The 19,015-nt window shown below is 33.9% G+C and overlaps 1 protein-coding gene across 1 annotated transcript; it reads right to left on the bottom strand.

Moving 5' to 3' along the window:
* Nucleotides 1–1,292: 1,292 nt before the first annotated feature.
* Nucleotides 1,293–7,999, bottom strand: LOC128225953 (chitin synthase chs-2-like). The gene is made up of 12 exons (XM_052935847.1): nucleotides 7,806–7,999; nucleotides 7,576–7,646; nucleotides 5,677–6,205; nucleotides 5,345–5,539; nucleotides 4,737–4,861; nucleotides 4,508–4,607; nucleotides 4,100–4,268; nucleotides 3,645–3,713; nucleotides 3,320–3,455; nucleotides 2,595–3,142; nucleotides 2,071–2,126; nucleotides 1,293–1,653 (listed from the first exon to the last, which is right to left on the bottom strand). Exons 1-12 carry the CDS (start codon nucleotides 7,997–7,999, stop codon nucleotides 1,293–1,295), a joined length of 2,553 nt encoding a protein of 850 aa, XP_052791807.1.
* Between the last annotated feature and the right edge of the window lie 11,016 nt (nucleotides 8,000–19,015).

Below are 19,015 nucleotides of genomic sequence, written 5' to 3'. Positions count from 1 at the left end.
GGCGGTATACTTTAAACCCCAACGTGTACTATTACACCTATATATTTAAACTCTCTAGTACTGTAGTTTTCTGTACAAATGAAGTGACGTTCATTTTCACATGAATGCCCCCGACGGATACTGGCGTAATAATTTTGGCGGCATACTTATTATACAAATGTTAGTTACGCCGATAGGCAGTACACCCTTTCTCTCATATGTAATAACCAACGCTACGATACAATTAATTTGTACAAATACAATTAATACATATGTAACTATATATTTGTATATTATTACAATTTTTTGAATGACTCGACGATTATCAGTTTTAAGGCCAGGGCCGCGTATCGCTATGCGGCCTCCTCGTGGAACGTTCTCACGTAAATTCAATTTTCGTTTTTTAATAAAAATTGACAGTATGTGCAGTATAAACTACGTAATCACAATTTATTGATTCGTTCAAATATTATAATTGTTAAAATTTAAAAGGGAGGTAAAAGCGAACACAGTTGTATGGTAGAACCAGACTATTCGGGCGGCGGTTTTTATTGAGTCATGCCAATCAAAACTGTTCAAACGAAGCGGCAAATTTCTATTTTCCTAACATTTTGTACAGTTTTCATATATTTCTACATCAATAATTAAAGTATTTGTTAATATTAAACAGAATGTTGTTCCAATTCATACGAGTTCAGTGTTATTAAACTATATTGTACAATGTAGACATGAACAGAATGTCAGTAAATCGTACCGAACACATTCGGATAGACTTGTGGATTTTTCAAGCAAACAATGAAAATGATGGAAAAACGAATAAGTATCACTATGATGTTTGAGTTTTTCCAACTTGGCCTACTTTCAAAAAACTATATTTATTTTAATTTGCGAGTATGTTTACTCATCGTCGTGAAGCTTGAAGAAAAGAAGGGATACAAATGGAGTGGAGGTAACCTTTCAAACTAATGTACTGTTATTTAGTAAACTTACAACAAAATAACAAAATAACAGTTGGTATGTCTTAAAATTTATAAGGTAACGCATAACATCACAATACAAGTACTATGTTACTTACGTCAATGGGATTAATTCGTTTAATCTCATTTCCATTGTTATTTTCTTTTCCTTGTGTTAGCACACAGGTACAATCGACAATAATCGGCGATAAAACATAAAATACGAGTTAATGTAACCAAATATATATCTTAACAAACATATGTACATATATGAACATTAAACATTACAAAGGTACTTCAAATAATTGGCTGTAATTGTTGCTTTGAATGCAGACATTATTATCAATGTATCAGCTATTAACCTCTTCTGTCCTCATGAAAAATGTTGCTAGGGTATTTCACACCAGGTCGTAAAAATGATCCACCAACATAACCACCGTCCAGATGATACAAACTTGCATCAATCGGCTGTCTATGTTGTTTTCTATAGCGCACTGTCTGTATTCTATGATGGTAAATATTGAATTTCCTTGAGTTTGGTCTATTTGGTGAAGGAGATGCCGTATCTAAAACAGTTTCACAATCAAAGTCGTCATAATCAACATCAGGCTCACTCATATAATCAGGCGGGGGCTCATCTTCTTCTTCATCTTCCTCCAAATCAAGCTCAATCTCCTTCAAGTGCTCTTGAAATTCTTGCGCTTTAGTCTTTGCTCGTCTTGAACAGAAGCACACAAACACCTCAGTGCTCGAAATAAAATGGCAGAAAGTTCTCCATCGATGGGAAAGCATAAAAATGAATTGGATACAAAGTAGAATTGCAAAAATTGACAGGAAAAGTACTGATAATGGTTCAAATTTCCCCGCAATATAAAATCCATTTAAACTTTCTTTGCTTACTTGTAATTGCAACAGTGCTAATGAGAGCATAAAGTTCAACACGAAGAAACCGTACACGCAGTTGTTCCTCAACGAAATTAATTCACGATTAAATTTTTCTTGGAGTTTCTTATTGGTTTCAAGTGGCTTCAGATATTTGTTAATTGTATGTGTCCAAAATGTTTCCTCATCTTTGCTGAGTAAATATTTTTTAAACTTATGTTTTGAGTCTTTTAATTGTGATTTTATCCAGTACCTATCGTCTTCATAGTTTATCATTTCCACGTGTTGTTCGCTTTGTTGTCTTTCAACCTGTTCCAAATTGGGACCATTTGGGTTAATTTCACCGAGTTTTGCTTGCAAGTATTGTTGAACAAGAGCGATAAGCAAACGCATAAACGATGTCTTATTTCCACTCTCTCCTTCCGATTGGGATGATGGAGATTTGGATTCTCGAGTACCCCATCTAATGTCATGTAAATTGCACATATAAAATACAGTCAGAAAAATAAATGTAGAAGGCACAGAAACGTAATATAGTAAGCCAGGAAACAAACATGTGAACTCTTGAGGGTGAAGCAAAGCAGATATCAGGAATACTAGACTGACAAATATGAGAAAAATCACGCTTGGGGAAAGAATTGTCTCGCTCACAATGTTTAAAATCATGCCGATTGTCACAATAATCATAACAAATGTATATGCCGTGCTAAGTATTGCGGCCACAAGGAGTTGCTTTTTCTGAGTCACTGTCAGGCATAGCACTGCGAACAAAACTACCGGAGTCACGGCTACGAAAAATGAATGCCATGGCTTCAAACTTAATACTGAACTAAATGACCCTGCTATCATCACAAGGACAATTCCAGGAGCTAATACACTTGTTATAACCAGCACCAATTGATATATCATAAACATATGGTTGATTTCTCTGTTGTTTTGAACTATTTGTTTCCAAGAAAGGACCAAGTCAATCAAGTTCGCCATTGTTGATGGTGACCAGCGCCGTCTTTGTACAAAAAAGTCCCAAAAGTTTTCTGGCGCAAACGTTTTTGCATCTGCGGCTGCACAGTAGTCTGTCTTGTATCCTCGTTTAATGAGAAGAGTACAAAGCCATCTATCCTCGCCTTGTTCAAACTGCAAAAGGTGTTTTCCTTCATCTGGCTCTTTGGTGTACGTTTTCAATACATTGTCGTCAACTAGGGCAGATGCTCGAAATATAGAAAAGCATCCAGGGCAACATAGCACAGAACCGAAGATATGTTCGCATGCCTTTTGAAGCCAGTGGCCGACTGCATATTCGAATTGTTGGTACCACACCATTGGACCTGAAGTGAATCATTGTAAAATGTGAATGAAGACATAATTTGAATTAAAGAAAATTATTGACAATAAGCTTTAAAAAGACAATAAAGAGTTACCATCATGTTTAAATGGATGTTCAAACTAAATTGATGTTTATATATTAATCAATAAAGTTGTTTATGTTAATAGTTGTTAACTACCTGTCCCTATTGGGTGAATTCTGCCACAAACTGCTGCGACACGGCTGTTCATCTTCATTCGATCCATCAATCGTAAAACTGATTTCGGTTCAAAGTCTACATCACCGTCAAGGGTTAGAATGAATGTCTTCTTTAGCTGTTTAGCGAATAAGATTTATCATAGAATACGTCCAAAATTGAAATTAAAAAAATTGTTGATTTAAATGGTCACATAGTATCGCACATTTATTTTATAAGAGAATGTCATGATTTACTTAATTGCTATGATAATTGTTCATAAATAAAACCCCAGACGGTTCAGATAATTAGAAATCAAAAGACTTGCCTCGTCTCTAATTGTATCTGGATACATCTTTCCCATTTTGTACAGCAAACAATAGTACATGTACATCACCTGTGTTGGAAAAAAAGAAAAAAGCTAAATGGAAATTAAATCGAAAAGAATGCAACTATGAAATAAAACTGATAAAGTGCTCTTACATGTTTTCCAACTAAAAGATTGAATCCAGATGATAGATTTGAAGGTTATTATATTTGATGATAAAGCTGGACTACTAATACAATTAAGCCAAAATTGCAATGGATACTAAAGCCAAGTAGCCATAAACCGTGCAAGCTCTCGATACGTAACGCACAGATCAAACATCAAAAGAAACAAACAAGAAAAAAACAATACAACGCTACCTCTCACTCACACGCATTCGCCTTCGCAAATACACACACGCACTCATGATCGATGTAAATTAATTGTTTACAACTCATGTCGAAAACAGTTGTTACCTGAGACCATCGTTTTCTGGGCCTTATCTTTTTCTTATCCTTCAAATGAATCGTCATCTGTGTTCCACCTGGAAGTTGTAGAATGAATTGTCCGCCATAAGGTGTCTGAACCACTTTCTTTTGGAATGTTTTATTCCACTCCAAGAGTTCCTTGTCTTTCAACACGGAACTGCCCGTAAAATATGTTTCATAAGAATATGATTCCCTTCATTGAGATACGGTTGCTAATGGTAATCGGAAGCCGTAACACTAAATTTGCATTTATGGAAGATGTATACAAATATTACTGGCATTCCTTTCTACATTTAATTTGTTCAAAAACTATCAAGCACTTTTTGAAGACATATCAACTAAATTTACCCTTAACACTACTTAATATGAAACACGGGAATAAAGCTTACTACATACCCAACGGCCTTTTGCAAACATGACATAAACTGGAGCAGATATTCATTAACCTCACAACCGTTTTTTGTTGAGCAAAATGCGTCGTCAAATACTATTTGAACTGAAATAAAAAAAAAGGTTTCCTTGAATATCGTTTTTCATGATTTTGCAGATTTATATGAACAGACATTTACTTTGAAACAATCACTAAATAAACGGATTCATAGCAGACTTTGTGCAGTATACCTACCCTCAATGTTAATTTTATCAGGGTCTTGTGTTTTCTTTACAGCGTCTTGTTTCTCGCCGTCTGCACCGTTTTTGTCCTCTTCTATATGATCGGCTTCCTCTCGAATTGATAAATGCAGATCTAATCTGAAACAAGTTTGAATTAAAATAAGTTTGAATGAAAACGTTTCGAATTACAATGCATGAATTAAATGTGGCCTGGAATAATCAGGCAATTAATATGTAAAGAACGCTGGATTCGTCTCGGCGAAACTATTTCACTTATGTAATATGTTAATGGAAGGCATATAAATGATTAGAATTTAATCTGAAAAAATAATAGAAATTTGAATCCAAACTTTTCTGATTACCATACACGCATTTTATCTTGTATTATAATAATCAGGAAAGGTCGCTGGATTCATTTTGGTGAGCAATTTGTAAATGGTTGAATCCGAAATAACTGCACAATTTTTTAAAAGGTAAAACTTGATTTTACAAATATTGAATAAGTAGCATGGTTCGTTATGGAACTTATGAAACGATATTTGATTAAAGAAACATCTCAGTTTCCACTGTACAATAAGCAAGGCAAAATGAACTAAACGGGTTAGGTGAAAGTTATTAAACCTGCAAATAGACTTTAGAAGCTGACACATTTCTTGGCACGTTTCGTGCCACATTGTTACACAGATGATGACTTTTGGAACGTCCCTCGGTTGTACACTGTCCATATGCTGCTCTCTAATTTGATGGTCATTTCTCCTTCGAAGAAGCATGTTCAAATCAGGGAAGAAGAAATCGTAAAAACTGCCAGAAAACAACCTAAAGAAGAGACATTCAAACTTCAAACATAATCCGACTGAATAAGGACAGCTTTAGATGTAGACATATTAGATTGATAATAACATTCTTCTAACGTGAGTCTGTAGAATAGTGAAAATACAAATTCTTTAACGTACCTCTCGAGTTTTGCCATTCTCTCGACCCGAGGAACCCAAATGTACCACGTTAACGCGATAACAGCAATCCAAGCCAAAGCCCCACTCGCGATGAAAATATTCCTTTCATTGCCTTCAGGCATAGAACATGTCAAATCAATTCCTACCGTGATCTGGGTACTTTCAAGAAAGTTATTGCACGAAAGACTAACAGCAATTATTGATAACAGTGGAGTGAGTATGAGTGGCAAAGCAAATGAAAATTGCTGCATTGACAATCGACAAGCCAACAAAGCTAATTGTGAAATAGCAAATGAACATGTAAATATTCTAGTTTCAAACTTATAGATGTCATAAAACTCCATTAATTGGTTGAACATTGTTTGGTTAAAGGCATTCGTCGAATCCAATATCTCATTTCCATTCTCATGCTGAGTAGGTGTGAAATTTGTTGTTGAATTATACGCAAAGGATTCGATGTGTCCATTCCCGTCTGTAAGAGATGATTCAGACTCGTTCTTGTTGTCGGGTTTTTCAATTAGCTTTAAATCTAATTTCAACACAATCGAAATAATAAACATTAAACATATTAACCAACGAACAGTTAATCGAATAAATTCTTGTTTATGTTCTGTCTTGTACTGTTTCTCTTCTATTTTAGATTCACTTGTCCCCGAATGGGAATCTAATTTCCCTGATGTTTGTTTTTGAGCATTTGCTGATCTTCTTAGGCAAAGGAAATTATCCATATAGCATAATGATTTACACATCAAAAGTATAGGTAACGCCCATTTTAGATGCAAGTCTCTATCAAATAGTATTAGCCACTTCATGAATAAGAAAACACTCCATGCCAGTGCCAAAACCGGGAAACCCGCTACACACAGTTTGAGCAAAGAACCTTTTCTAATACATCCTTTGACTTTGAGCCGACCAATTGAACTCAGGAACTTGCATATGCTTGGAATAATTGGTAGTATTGTTAGAACTAAACATGTCCTCAAACTGTCCAGTAATGGAAGGGCGTAGATGATCAAATATACCTCCCCGATTGTGGCCACGGCCTGCAGGATAGCTGTCTAAAATGGTCAATTAAACCGTACTAGGGTCTTAATTAACTTAAACTCCATAACTTAAGCCTTTTCACATACATCATATGAACAAGCATGTATATTAAGCTCGGACATACAAAATACAAGCGTCCTAATTATCTATCATTTACAACAATTAATTGATATACAACAAAACAATGAATTTAGGAAAGACTTACCACAATGTGATGTATTGTCCAGTTAGTCTTCTGATCTTGGAAAACAACTCTCCAAAGAGTTACGAGTGATGTGAAGAATTCAAAAAATGCAATGCACACGAGAATTGAAATCGCTCGACTTTTCTTGTTTTCAACTTTCGCCTAAAAAGCAATTGGACTTTAAACAAGGATTTGATTACTTATTTTTATTATATTTTGCAAACAAATCTGAACTGAATACAAGCAGGCATTAGTTTATTTAATAATATAGATAAGAAAATATAAGTAGGCGCGTGTTATTAAGTGGACTGACATTCACTAAATATAGTTATATTGTCTTATAGTGAAATATAGTTCATGTTTGACCATCTATGGACAATTTATGTATATATGTATATGTGCAGAACTAACATTCATGAGTTCTTGATAACTAATTTCGGAAAAATATTTATTACCAAACACGCATTCAAGTTGTTTATTTTAATAACTTGTTATTATGTGTTAATTTCGTAATGTTATATAATATGCTTGAATTATTCATACCATAACGCTAGGGCTTGAAACATGCAGTTTCTCAGAGAGATTGTTCAGAAAGGTCAAGAAATAAAGCTTGTGCAGTATGCCGCATGAAAGCAGCAATAGCGTCAACACAAAAAAGAGCACTACTCTACACATTTTCAAAAATGTGTCACCGCACTTTGAGGACTTGTTTTCCTTTTTCTTAGTTTCTTTTGGAAGGTTCCTGAAAATAAATAGTAATGAGAGCTTTCAAAATAAACACGTTCAATCACTAAGTTTTTACTTCTGTGTTTCTCCTTTTAGGTTGCTATGTCACTTTTATATATGATAGTCCAATATTAGACTACAAATTGCAACAACCCTATGTAAACAAATGCATTACCATATGTCTGTTTTCCTTTGCAAGTCATCTTTTTCTCCTTTGGTGCATATCTTAACTGGAGGCGGGTTGTCGCCACTCTTTCCCAGCGTGCTCTGCGGCGTCGACTGGCCAGAAGGGGGCTGCCGCAGACTGGTCTGGCGCGATTGACCGGAAGAAGCCTCCCCCATTCGTTGCTGGGTTGGCATCTCTGGCATTCTAAATTTCGTCAAAAGCAGCTTGTACGAATGTTTTTAAGATTTTTGTCATTAAACCATGACCATGTGTTTTACTTTATTCAAACCTCACATACTTTATCTTTAATCCATACCTTGTTCATATATCACAATTGAAATGTCCAGATTGTGAACTTGACGATAAACTGTTTTTACACTTTTCAGAAATGTATATAATTTATGAAAAAATATTTATTATTTATTTTTCATGTTATTTTCACTTCCATTCCGCTCGTTCAAGTCCTCTAAAATACACTGTTAATAATTAGTCCATCACTGACACATTAGCTTGTTTACATTATTTATAAGTTTTGTCATTTTCTTTTGCTGATTATTTTATTGTCAAACATTTAAATCGAAAATGAATTAGGCAATTATTGACAAAATAATTTTGCTTTTGTAAAATAAAAGAAAGAGTGTTGATATATAACGTGTTTTGATACTAAAATAGATTAATAAATGTTAATTAGGAGTGAATCGCTTTGATTGATCAGAATCAAATTTGATTTAACCACGCAAAACTGTTTGTTTATTTTTAACTTATTCCATAGCTTTTATTTAGTAATATAAATTCGTCCACTAAACTGCTACTATTTGTGCTGACGTAATTTCATACTTAATTTAAAGGCACCACTATGTGAATAAATTGAAGAAAAGAGTAAATGGTAGAGTATTTCAATAGACAAAACTTATAAATTTATTACGTTATTGACTTATTAACTCAATCAATAAATAAATCAATCAATCAATCAATAAATCAATTATTCAATTGATTAATCAATAAATTAATCGATATAAATTTAAATCTTTCAAAACGAGAACACTTACTGAATAATCAAGAAATAAACTGTAGCAAGTCCCGCGAGTGAATGCCTATTTATTAGATACCCGCTCGTTACATACTTAATTACGTGCTCACCAAAATCTATTTTTAGACTTTTTCAAGGAACAGTCCGTATTTAAGTCAAGATATGTGCAATACAAGATTGATTTGCATTCTTAATGAGGCGTTGTTATATCTGATCAAATGGTAAGTAAAAGTAAACAATTATTTAATATGCATTGTTTACGACTCTCATCAAATACTGTTTTTAACTCACACGTTTCATTACGGCAATTTTAATTATTTACTTTAATACAATATTTCGCGCAAATACACTTGGTATCCCTAAATGCTATATCAATATCGTATGCGTTCGAAAGATCAGGATTGTTTTTCTAAAGGTCACATTTCGCTGCTTTTTTCCCTCGCTTTCTTTCATGGCATCTATTAAAGTATTTTTTGGAACTGACAAGCCTCTTTAGTATTTAAAATCATACACCGAGAAAAAAGGTGTGCATGAATACGAAGAAATAAATGGATACACTGCTTTAGTGTGAATGCCTGAATATTGTATCAGATTTAAGTGTTCCTGTGTTGGCTATTGTGATGTTTACAAAGAAGACATTGAGAACTGGAAACTTCAATAAATCAAACGTTGTATTCCTCCTTCCTGAAAATTGTGGTTAAGAAGGGCTTTAGCAAAATAGTCATTGAAGCATGCTGCATTTCGTTTTTGGTAGCACCCTTCTTACCTTATGGTGACCGGCATGGGCACCTGTCTTCCATCATTAAATTAAATGCTAAATATAATCAAATATTGCTTTCGATTTGGTTAAAACTTAAAACATTATTGTAAATCCGTACAAACTTGACTTATTTGGCAGTTGAAGCGTAATATTACTTCAATTCAGCACCCAAATCCATCCTTGCCTAAACCTAATAACATTGACATCGTTCATGATATCGGTGTTATACTTTATTATTGACAAATTGACGTGAAACCATTTAAAGGAAGTTCTATTTACATATAAGAACTTAATATCAAATCGATGTTAATTTTTTTAATAAGCTAGCATACTTGAAAAGAAAGTTTTAAATAATCAAAATTGTATCTCAGAAGTTGCAAATAAGCACGTTCTAATGTGAATTCATTAGCCAAGAGTTCAACATTGAATGGAAATCAACACTGGAGTTTTAAAATATGTGCAAAAGGAATTATGAATCGGAATTGACCAAGATAAATATGTAAACATACTGATCTTCGTGGACTGGTGTTTCGTATGTAAGTCGTTTGGACGTCACTTGTTTCTTTACTTACACACGCCTGTCAAATCGACCTGACCATTACCAAATATTTGATTATTTGTTTGATGTTGTAATGGGAACTACTGATTTGAACCTAATATTCAAAACATATTATGATTATTAAAATGCTTGCTTTGTGACTCGTTGAACATACGTCTTCAAATGTAATTCAAATATCTGCATCTGGGATAGGTTTTGAAATAAATTTTAACCATTGCATCGGCACCTTCGATACTCGTTTGTATTAGAAGTTTTCAAAAGACTCTGCTGGGATTGTGTATTCAGTAAATAACACTGTGGCACAAGTGCTCCAGTTGCTTTTATTGGACAAACAGCCGGGATATCTTAAAGTCTTATACAAATACCGTTTAAGTAGGATTAAGAAACCAGTAGGATGTCTTTAATCAAATGGTTGGTACCGCCCTGGGTCTTCGCATTCGTTGCAATTATTTAACAGTTGAGTACAAGGAGGACTATTTTTATTTGGTTTTGAGATTTATACGTGATTAGTTTTGCTTACTATAAGATCAAGATGGCACTGAACTCGCTGGGAATTTGTAATGAAAGGCCTAATTATTACATTAGAAAAGGATTCGCTCTTAAACTTCATTGTATTCTTCATTCATTCTGCTTCAATAACTTTAATAACTGGTCTTTAATCAAGTTCAATCAAGGCTTAAACCCAAGTATCCAGTTTTATGACATACATACCATGTATAACAGTTGAACACATACAACTATTCGTCAATACAAAGTCATTTAAATGTTTGTTTTCCAAAACTGAAACATATATGTTGGTTATCGTCTTGAAATATTGTTCCACATATTATATTACATTCCATCTCTATTACCTTCCATGTGTTGTATTGCCTTTCATGTGCATTATTACCTTTCATGTGTATTATTATCTTCCGTGTATTTCATTAACTTTTATGTGAATTCGATTGCATATCTTATACCTTTTATGCATATTATTTCCTTTCATTTATATAATTCCTGTATTATTACCTTTCATTTATATAATTCCTGTATTATTACCTTTCATTTATATAATTCCTGTATTATTACCTTTCATTTATATAATTCCTGTATTATTACCTTTCATTTATATAATTCCTGTATTATTACCTTTCATGTGTTTTATTATATTTCGTGTGCATTATTATCTTCCACGTGTAGTAATACCTTTCATGTATATAACCTTTATGCGTATCATTACCTTTGATACGTATTAGCCTCCATGTACAATACCTTTCATGTGTAATATAATAATGCATGTGCATTATCGCGCTTTTAAATTATTCAATTTCATGGGTAGTATATTTTATGAGCATTACCTTATGTTAATGTTTAATGTTTATGCGGACAATATGAACTGCATAATTCACATCGAAAAAGTAAATAACAGTTTTATTACATAATACAGCAAAATATATCATGACGTCATATGATAAACTGTTACCGGTCTATAGACAGATAGGTCATTATGGCGTTTTGAAGTGATTATTTCCAGCGTAATAATGACGTCATATGATGAACTGTTTCCGGTCTATAAAATGGCAGGTCAATATAGCCTTTTATTCTGTCTTCAAAATTGCTATTCGTCCAATCATGAACGGTTTATTTATGGATCGTATACTAATTGCCTATATGTGTGTTTTTACCTTCAAAATTTCGTAATTCCATAATCTGTAGTACCTTTCTTGTGTATTATTAACCTTCATGTGTAATTTTACCTTCCATAAGTAGTTTTACCTTTCATATGTATTATTATCTTTCGTGTGTATTATTACCTTCCATGCGTTTTACCTTTCATGTGTATTACCTTTTATGTGCATCGTTACTTTGCATGTGCTTTTGGCAGTCAACACACCATTGTGCTATATAGCTCCATTGTGTTATTGAGATCCATTGTGTTAGTGAGATCTATTGTGTTATTGAGATCCATTGTTTTAGTGAGATATATTGTGTTATTGAGATCCATTGTTTTAGTGAGATATATTGTGTTATTGAGATTCATTGTAATAGTGAGATCAATTGTGATTGAGATACATTGTGTTAGTAAGATCAATTGTGATTGAGATACATTGTGTTAGTAAGATCAATTGTGATTGAGATACATTGCGTTAGTGTGATAAATTGTGATTGAGATAAATTGTGTAAGTGAGATCAATTGTGATTGAGATACATTAAGTTATTGAGATCAATTGTATTATTGAGCTCCAATCTGTTAGTAATATACATTATGGCTGTGATTGTGATTGTGTTATTGAACTCCAGTGATTTATATAGCTCTTGTGTTATTGAGCTTTATTGAGCTACATTGGGTTATTGAGTTCCATTATAATATTGAGCTCCATTGTCATATTAAGATCTGTTGGGTTATATAGCTCCAAAGTATAAGTGAACTCCATTGTTGCGTTATTCAGCTCCATTGTGTTATTAAGACCCATTGTGCTATTAAGATCCATTGTGTTATGGAGCTTCATAGTGTTATTGAGACCCATAATGTAATTGAGACCCATTGTGTTATTAGGATCCATTGTGTTAATGAGCTTCGTTGTGTTAGTGAGCTCCATTGTGTTATTGAGCTCCATTGTTTTATTGAACTACATTGTGTTACTGAGACCCATTGTGATATTGAACTCCATTGTGTTATTGAACTCCATAGTGTTATTGAGACTCATAGTGTTATTAAGATCAATTGTGTTAATGAGCTTCGTTGTGCTAGTGAGCTCTATGTGTTATTGAGAGCCAATGTGCTATTGAGCTACAATGTGGTATTGAGCAGCATTGTGTTATTGAGACCCATTATGTTATTAAGATCTATTGCGTTTATGAGCTCCATAGTTTTATTGAGAATCATAGTGTTACTGAGACTTATAGTGTTATTGAGCTACATTGTGTTGTTGAACTCCATTGTGGTATTGAGCTCTATTGTGTTAGTGAGCTTTATTGTGTTATTAAGCTACATTATGTTATTGAGGTTCATTGTGTTATTGAGATTCATAATTATATTGAAACTCATAGTGTTATTAAGCTACATTGTGTTATTGAGCTCCATTGTGTTATTGAGCTTCATTTTGTTATTGAGCTACATTGTGTTATTGAGCTCCATTGTGTTCTTGAGCTCTGTTGTGTTATTGTGCTTCATTGTGTTAATGAGCTACATTGTGTAAGTGAGCTACATTGTGTTAGTGAGCTATATTGTGTAATTGAGCTACTTGGTGTTATTGAGACCCATAATGTTACTGAGACCAATAGTGTTATTGAGACCCATTGTTTTATTGAGATCAGTTGTGTTTTTAAAATTCATTGTGTTATTAAGATCCAATGTGTTAATGAGCTCCATTATATTATTGAGCTACATTGTGTTATTGAACTCCATTGTGTTATTGAGCTCCATTGTGTTATTAAGATCCAATGTGTTAATGAGCTTCAATGTATTATTGAGCTATATTGTGTTATTGAAAACCATTGTGTTATTGAGGTCCATTGTGTTATTGAGTTCCATTCTGTTATTGAGCTACATTGTGTTATTGAACTCCATTGTGTTTTTGAGCTCCATTGTGTTATTGAGCTCTATTGTGTTATTGAGCTTCATTGTGTTATTGAGCTCCATTGTTTTTTGAGCTCTATTGTGTAATTGAGCTACATTGTGTTATTGAGCTCTATTGTGTTATTGAGCTTCATTGTGTTAGTGAGCTCCATTGTGTTATTGAGATCCATCTTGTTATTGAGACCCATTTTGTTATTGAGACTCATTGTGGTATTGAGCTAAATTGTTTTTTTGAGCTCCATTGTGTTATTGAGCTCCGCTGTGTTGGTGAGCTCCGTTATGTTATTGAGCTTCATTATGTTAGTTAGCTCCATTGTGTTATTAAGTTCCATTGTGTTATTGAGCTACATTGTTTTTTTGAGCTCCATTGTGTTATTGAGCTCCATTGTTTTATTGAGATCCATTTTGTTGGTGATCTCCATTGTGTTAGTGAGCTCCATTGTGTTATTGAGCTCCATTGTTTTATTGAGATCCATTTTGTTGGTGATCTCCATTGTGTTAGTGAGCTCCATTGCGTTATTGAGCTCCATTGTTTTATTAAGATCCATTTTGTTGGTGATCTCCATTGTGTTAGTGAGCTCCATTGTGTTATTGAGCTCCATTGTTTTATTGAGATCCATTGTGTTGGTGAGTTCCATTGTGTTATTGAGCTCCATTGTTTTATTGAGCTCCATTGCGTAATTGAGCTCCATTGTTTTATTTAGATCCATTTTGTTGGTGATCTCCATTGTGTTAGTGAGCTCAATTGTTATATTGAACTCAATTGTGTTATTGAGCTCCATTGTGTTAGTGTGTGTATTCTATTTTTCTGTTTTATAATTGTGTAATATGACGATAAGCTGGTTATGCTTGAGTAAAAAATAAACTTATATAGTATTCTGTTCTTGTATTATTGAGCTCCATTGTGTTATTGAGCTCCATTGTGTTTTTGAGCACACGTCAAATCTTAATAGTGAAAAAGCTTTAAAAACACTCCTCCTATCATAGGAATGGATTAAGTAAAATTTACAAATACTTTGCGGCGGAAAGCGAAAGACAACTTAATGGTTTGGTATTTATGATTGATATATACGTTGAATTCAATTGTTAAGTAAGAAAATTTAGATTTATTCTTAAATTTGAGTTTGTTTAAAATACTATGCTAAACTTTAGAAAGTATGAACTAAAAATCTCTCCATGGTGGGCGCAAAGTTAGTGATACCATTTTTAACCTCGAAATATACCTACGTACCACCTAGAAGTATATTTACATATCACCACGAAAAAAGCCTTCATATCACCTGGAAATATACCTACGTAAAAACTCGAAATATATCTTCATATCACCTCGAATTATACCTTCATATCACCTCGAAATGAACCAACATATTATCTCGAAATATACCATAATATTACCTCGAAATATACCATCATATCACTTCGAAATATATATTTGTATCACCTCGAATTATACCTTCATATCACTTCGAGTTATTCCATCATATCACCTCGAAATATATATTTATATCACCTCGAATTATACCTACATATCACTTCGAGTTGTACCATCATATCACCTCGAAAAATATATTTGTATCACCTCGAATTATACCTACAGAGTACCTCGAAATATACCTACGTTTCACCTTGAAATTTATCTTCATATCACCTCATAATATGCCTACATATCACTTTGAAGTATTAGAACATGCAGTTTTATCTTATTTGAACTTCAGCTAGGAAGTAAAATAAATTCTTACGATTTCAAGCAACAGTGACCTTAACCTTGACGCACGTGCACAACTTCATACGCAGACTAACATCTTTGTTAAGCATAATCACAAAATACCTTTTTAAGATAAATGCAACGTGGTCATTCAGCGAGTGCTCCGTTAATTTTATTAGTTATTTTAGGTTTTTGACAAAATGTAACCCTGGTTAGAGCTACCTTGGATCTTTAATGTGCACCAGTGTATAGAACTGTCACACTGGATCCCCATTTTACGTCCCTACCGGAAGAGGACGATAAGTATTTTTTCGCGATGCGACGGGGAATCGAACCTGTGACCCCTGTATTGATAGTCAAGTATGTTACCATTAGACCACGGATCAGCCACAAGAACTCCGGTGGTGGTGGTGGTGTTAGAAGTTTATACTCCGGGGCCCGCCGTGAGCACATTGAAGGGTCCCAGAGTGACAGTTCAACCACGCACACCTATCCTGGGCAGAACAAGTACTAGGTGCCTTTACGTCTGCAAGGAACTGACAACTTCTGTACATGCCAGGGGCAGTGGTACAGTGCGAATGGTCGTAGAAAGGATTTCATAATTAATCACAACAGAAGTGACCTGGTCCGCCCGGGTTGTCCGATTCAGAGTCCAACGCTCTACCGATTGAGCTAACCGGGCGGACCTCAAGAACTCCTGTGGTGTTAGAAGTTTATACTCCGGGACAAGAACTCCGGGTGGTGCTCGACAGGTTATATACTGGCTAGTTGACTCAGTAAAGATTTGATTGGTTAATAGTAAAAATTGCATAAACATTAACCAATCAATAACAATGTAGATTCAGTTGACCAAACATTGAACCGGTCATATACAATGGACTGGTGTACAACTTTATATGCTGATTAACATTTCACTTACGTGTCATGACTCTGGCTCAAATAATGTTGTAGATATGCTCGACATAAAATCGCCATAATTTTAAAAAAAAATCAAGGGCCATAACAAAAGAGCAGAGCAACAAACAAAACCCAGATGCACAACTGCTCATGCTAGATTAGTAACATCCTTGTAAAAAAACATTACTCTCACTAAAATTACTGTTGAGATACAATATTGCACGCTCTTTAGATTATTTAGCGGTCATAACTCAGCATTTACTGAGTGCAACCACAAACAAAACCTAGACATACGACTACGGTAAAACATGTCGGGGTTCATAAAACAATAATATGTGGGGAAAATGGGATTCAGATGTAAACATGAACATTTTTGGTAATATTGCACATTGTTATTGAAATATGAAGAATTTGATTTCAAACGGGGTTTATGTTTAAACTTTCTGCTACTGGGCTTGTTTCTGTAGTTTTTTATAAATATGTTCATGATACATCAAAAACCTGTATCTAACACAAGGTTCACAGATATTAAGTTATGTGTAACTGAGCTGTGTGAAATGAAATCCCAGTCTACACATTTGTGACGAATGGGATACTATTTACACAAGTGGGGAGAGTGAGTTATGGGAAGAATTTGGTCATACATTGCCACAAAATTTATTCCATTACCTGCAAACTTTATCAAAACTAAATTTCCATTTTGCGATGAACTACATTGAATTAAACCTAAAGTTATTGAACCATAAACTACATCATTAGTAATGACAATTACATTGTCGATTTACTTTCACTTCTACGCAATATCTAAGTACACATTAAATCAAAAAGGTTTCTGTTTAAAATACAATTTAGATATCAATCATTTTGATCTGTTTAAATGAAATTCCTGCCTAATTATCTGAATTATTTGTTGATACGCATTCACATCGCTATTTAACAGATCTGTTCAGGTGGTGTAATAATATTGCGTTAATATGCCCAACCTTTTCCAAGGGTGCAAATTTGGCCTCGCGGGCAAATTAACTCACGCTGGTAAATTTGCCCCTAGGATAATTTAGGACGATTTTATATAGATAGATCAGGTCACAAAGAACCGTTATTTCCATTGAGGTCCTTAATGTCGGTGGCATGAAATGGAGAGGCATTTTTAACTTAAATAAATACAATTAAGACCACACATGTATATAATCCTATCGCTTTAAATTAGTATCACAGTAAGTGGATTGTTTGCATTTTATCACAAGTATAACTTAGACTCAAAGCATATCACAGAGTTTAAAAAAATATCACAATTTAATTTATGCACATTTTATAAAAATAAATAAAAGAGTTACATAATAAGATTAAATACAATTATGCACTGATGGAAATGGTCTGAAAGCAAAGCACGTGACGCTTAACAGCAACCTTAAAATTTGCTAAATGAATAATTTGAGTGATACTTGAAGGCAATTTGTTCCAAAGACTACAACCTAAGTAACAGAATGACTTTAATCCAAACCCTTTGGAACAGCATATTCACCTTTTTCTCTAAGTCTTGTACTATAAGAGTGAATTTTGTTTTGGGATGTTAAATGTTCTCCCATATAACATGGAACCAATGTGAGATCTACAGTCAATATTGTGTACAAATCTAATTATCTTATGTTGTGTAGTTTGTAGTTTATTTTTGTAAGACCTGAGTAAGGCCATGATACCATATGGAACAAGCGTAATCATAATGACATTGGATAAGGGACATAACATAAGGTTTCTTTGTATGTTGAGTCAAATATAATCCTGTTTACGGTACATGAATTTTAACCTGGAATTGGCCTTCTTAATAACTGTTATGTACCATTTCATAAAAATACAAATTCTGATCCATGGAAGCCCCAAGGTTTTTGACAGATGTGGTGGATTCTGTAACTGTACCATTACAGGTAACATTGACGTTATAGTTAGATTTTAGCTAACACTTGGATCAAAACAAAATTGGCTCGGTCTTTCCTAAATGCAGTGACAACTTCTTATCTACTAGCCATTGACTGCGATATTTAAATCATCAGTTAAAACCTTCTCAATATCAGACTTATTCTTATCAGATACAAGTACGCCAGAATCATCTGCATACAGCAAACGTTTATTTTATTACCACTGCAGGCATATCATTGACATAGATTAAAAATAAAAGTGGTCCAAGTATGGACCCTTGGGGCACACCACGTGTTATAGGAGCAGTTGCAGACTGTACACCAGATACATCTACAAGGTGCTGTCTAAATGAAAGGTAGGATTTAAACAATCTCAGTTTGTCATCACCCTGACGTGATGCTTAAAGTTTCATGAGCAGAATTGTATGGTTTAATTTAGTTTAAACATATTTTATTGCATGACGATACATCCACACATTATATGATGATGATAACAACAAAGAAACAGAAAACAGTGCAATGTAACAAAGCTTACGTTCATATAAAAAGGACATACAAAGGGATTGGGCCACGAGTTTAACCAACATCAGTTACGGCCCTTTCCCAATGGTATGGTCAACAGTATCGAATGCCTTCTGAAGATCTAAGAGAACCATGCCTATCAAATTACCCTAGTCCATTTCCAATCTTATAAATCTGTTAAGTGGATCAAACACGATTCAGTGAAGAACCCACTCCTAAAACCTGTATGGAAGTTATTAAAAGAATTATCTTTAAAATATGATTCTACTTGTAG

Source organism: Mya arenaria, chromosome 3 (assembly GCF_026914265.1).
Source record: "Mya arenaria isolate MELC-2E11 chromosome 3, ASM2691426v1".
Classification (NCBI taxonomy): Eukaryota; Metazoa; Mollusca; class Bivalvia; order Myida; family Myidae; genus Mya; species Mya arenaria.
This window is presented reverse-complemented; position numbering and strand designations above follow the sequence as displayed.

Coding starts and splice junctions, on each gene's coding strand:
- LOC128225953 (XM_052935847.1), bottom strand. CDS start 7,999: ATGCCAGAGATGCCAACCCAGCAACGAATGGGGGAGGCTTCTTCCGGT. Junction 5,540..5,676: donor AGAATGGCAAAACTCGAGAG/GTACGTTAAAGA, acceptor TCTCTTCTTTAG/GTTGTTTTCTGGCAGTTTTT. Junction 3,456..3,644: donor CAGATACAATTAGAGACGAG/GCAAGTCTTTTG, acceptor TTCGCTAAACAG/CTAAAGAAGACATTCATTCT.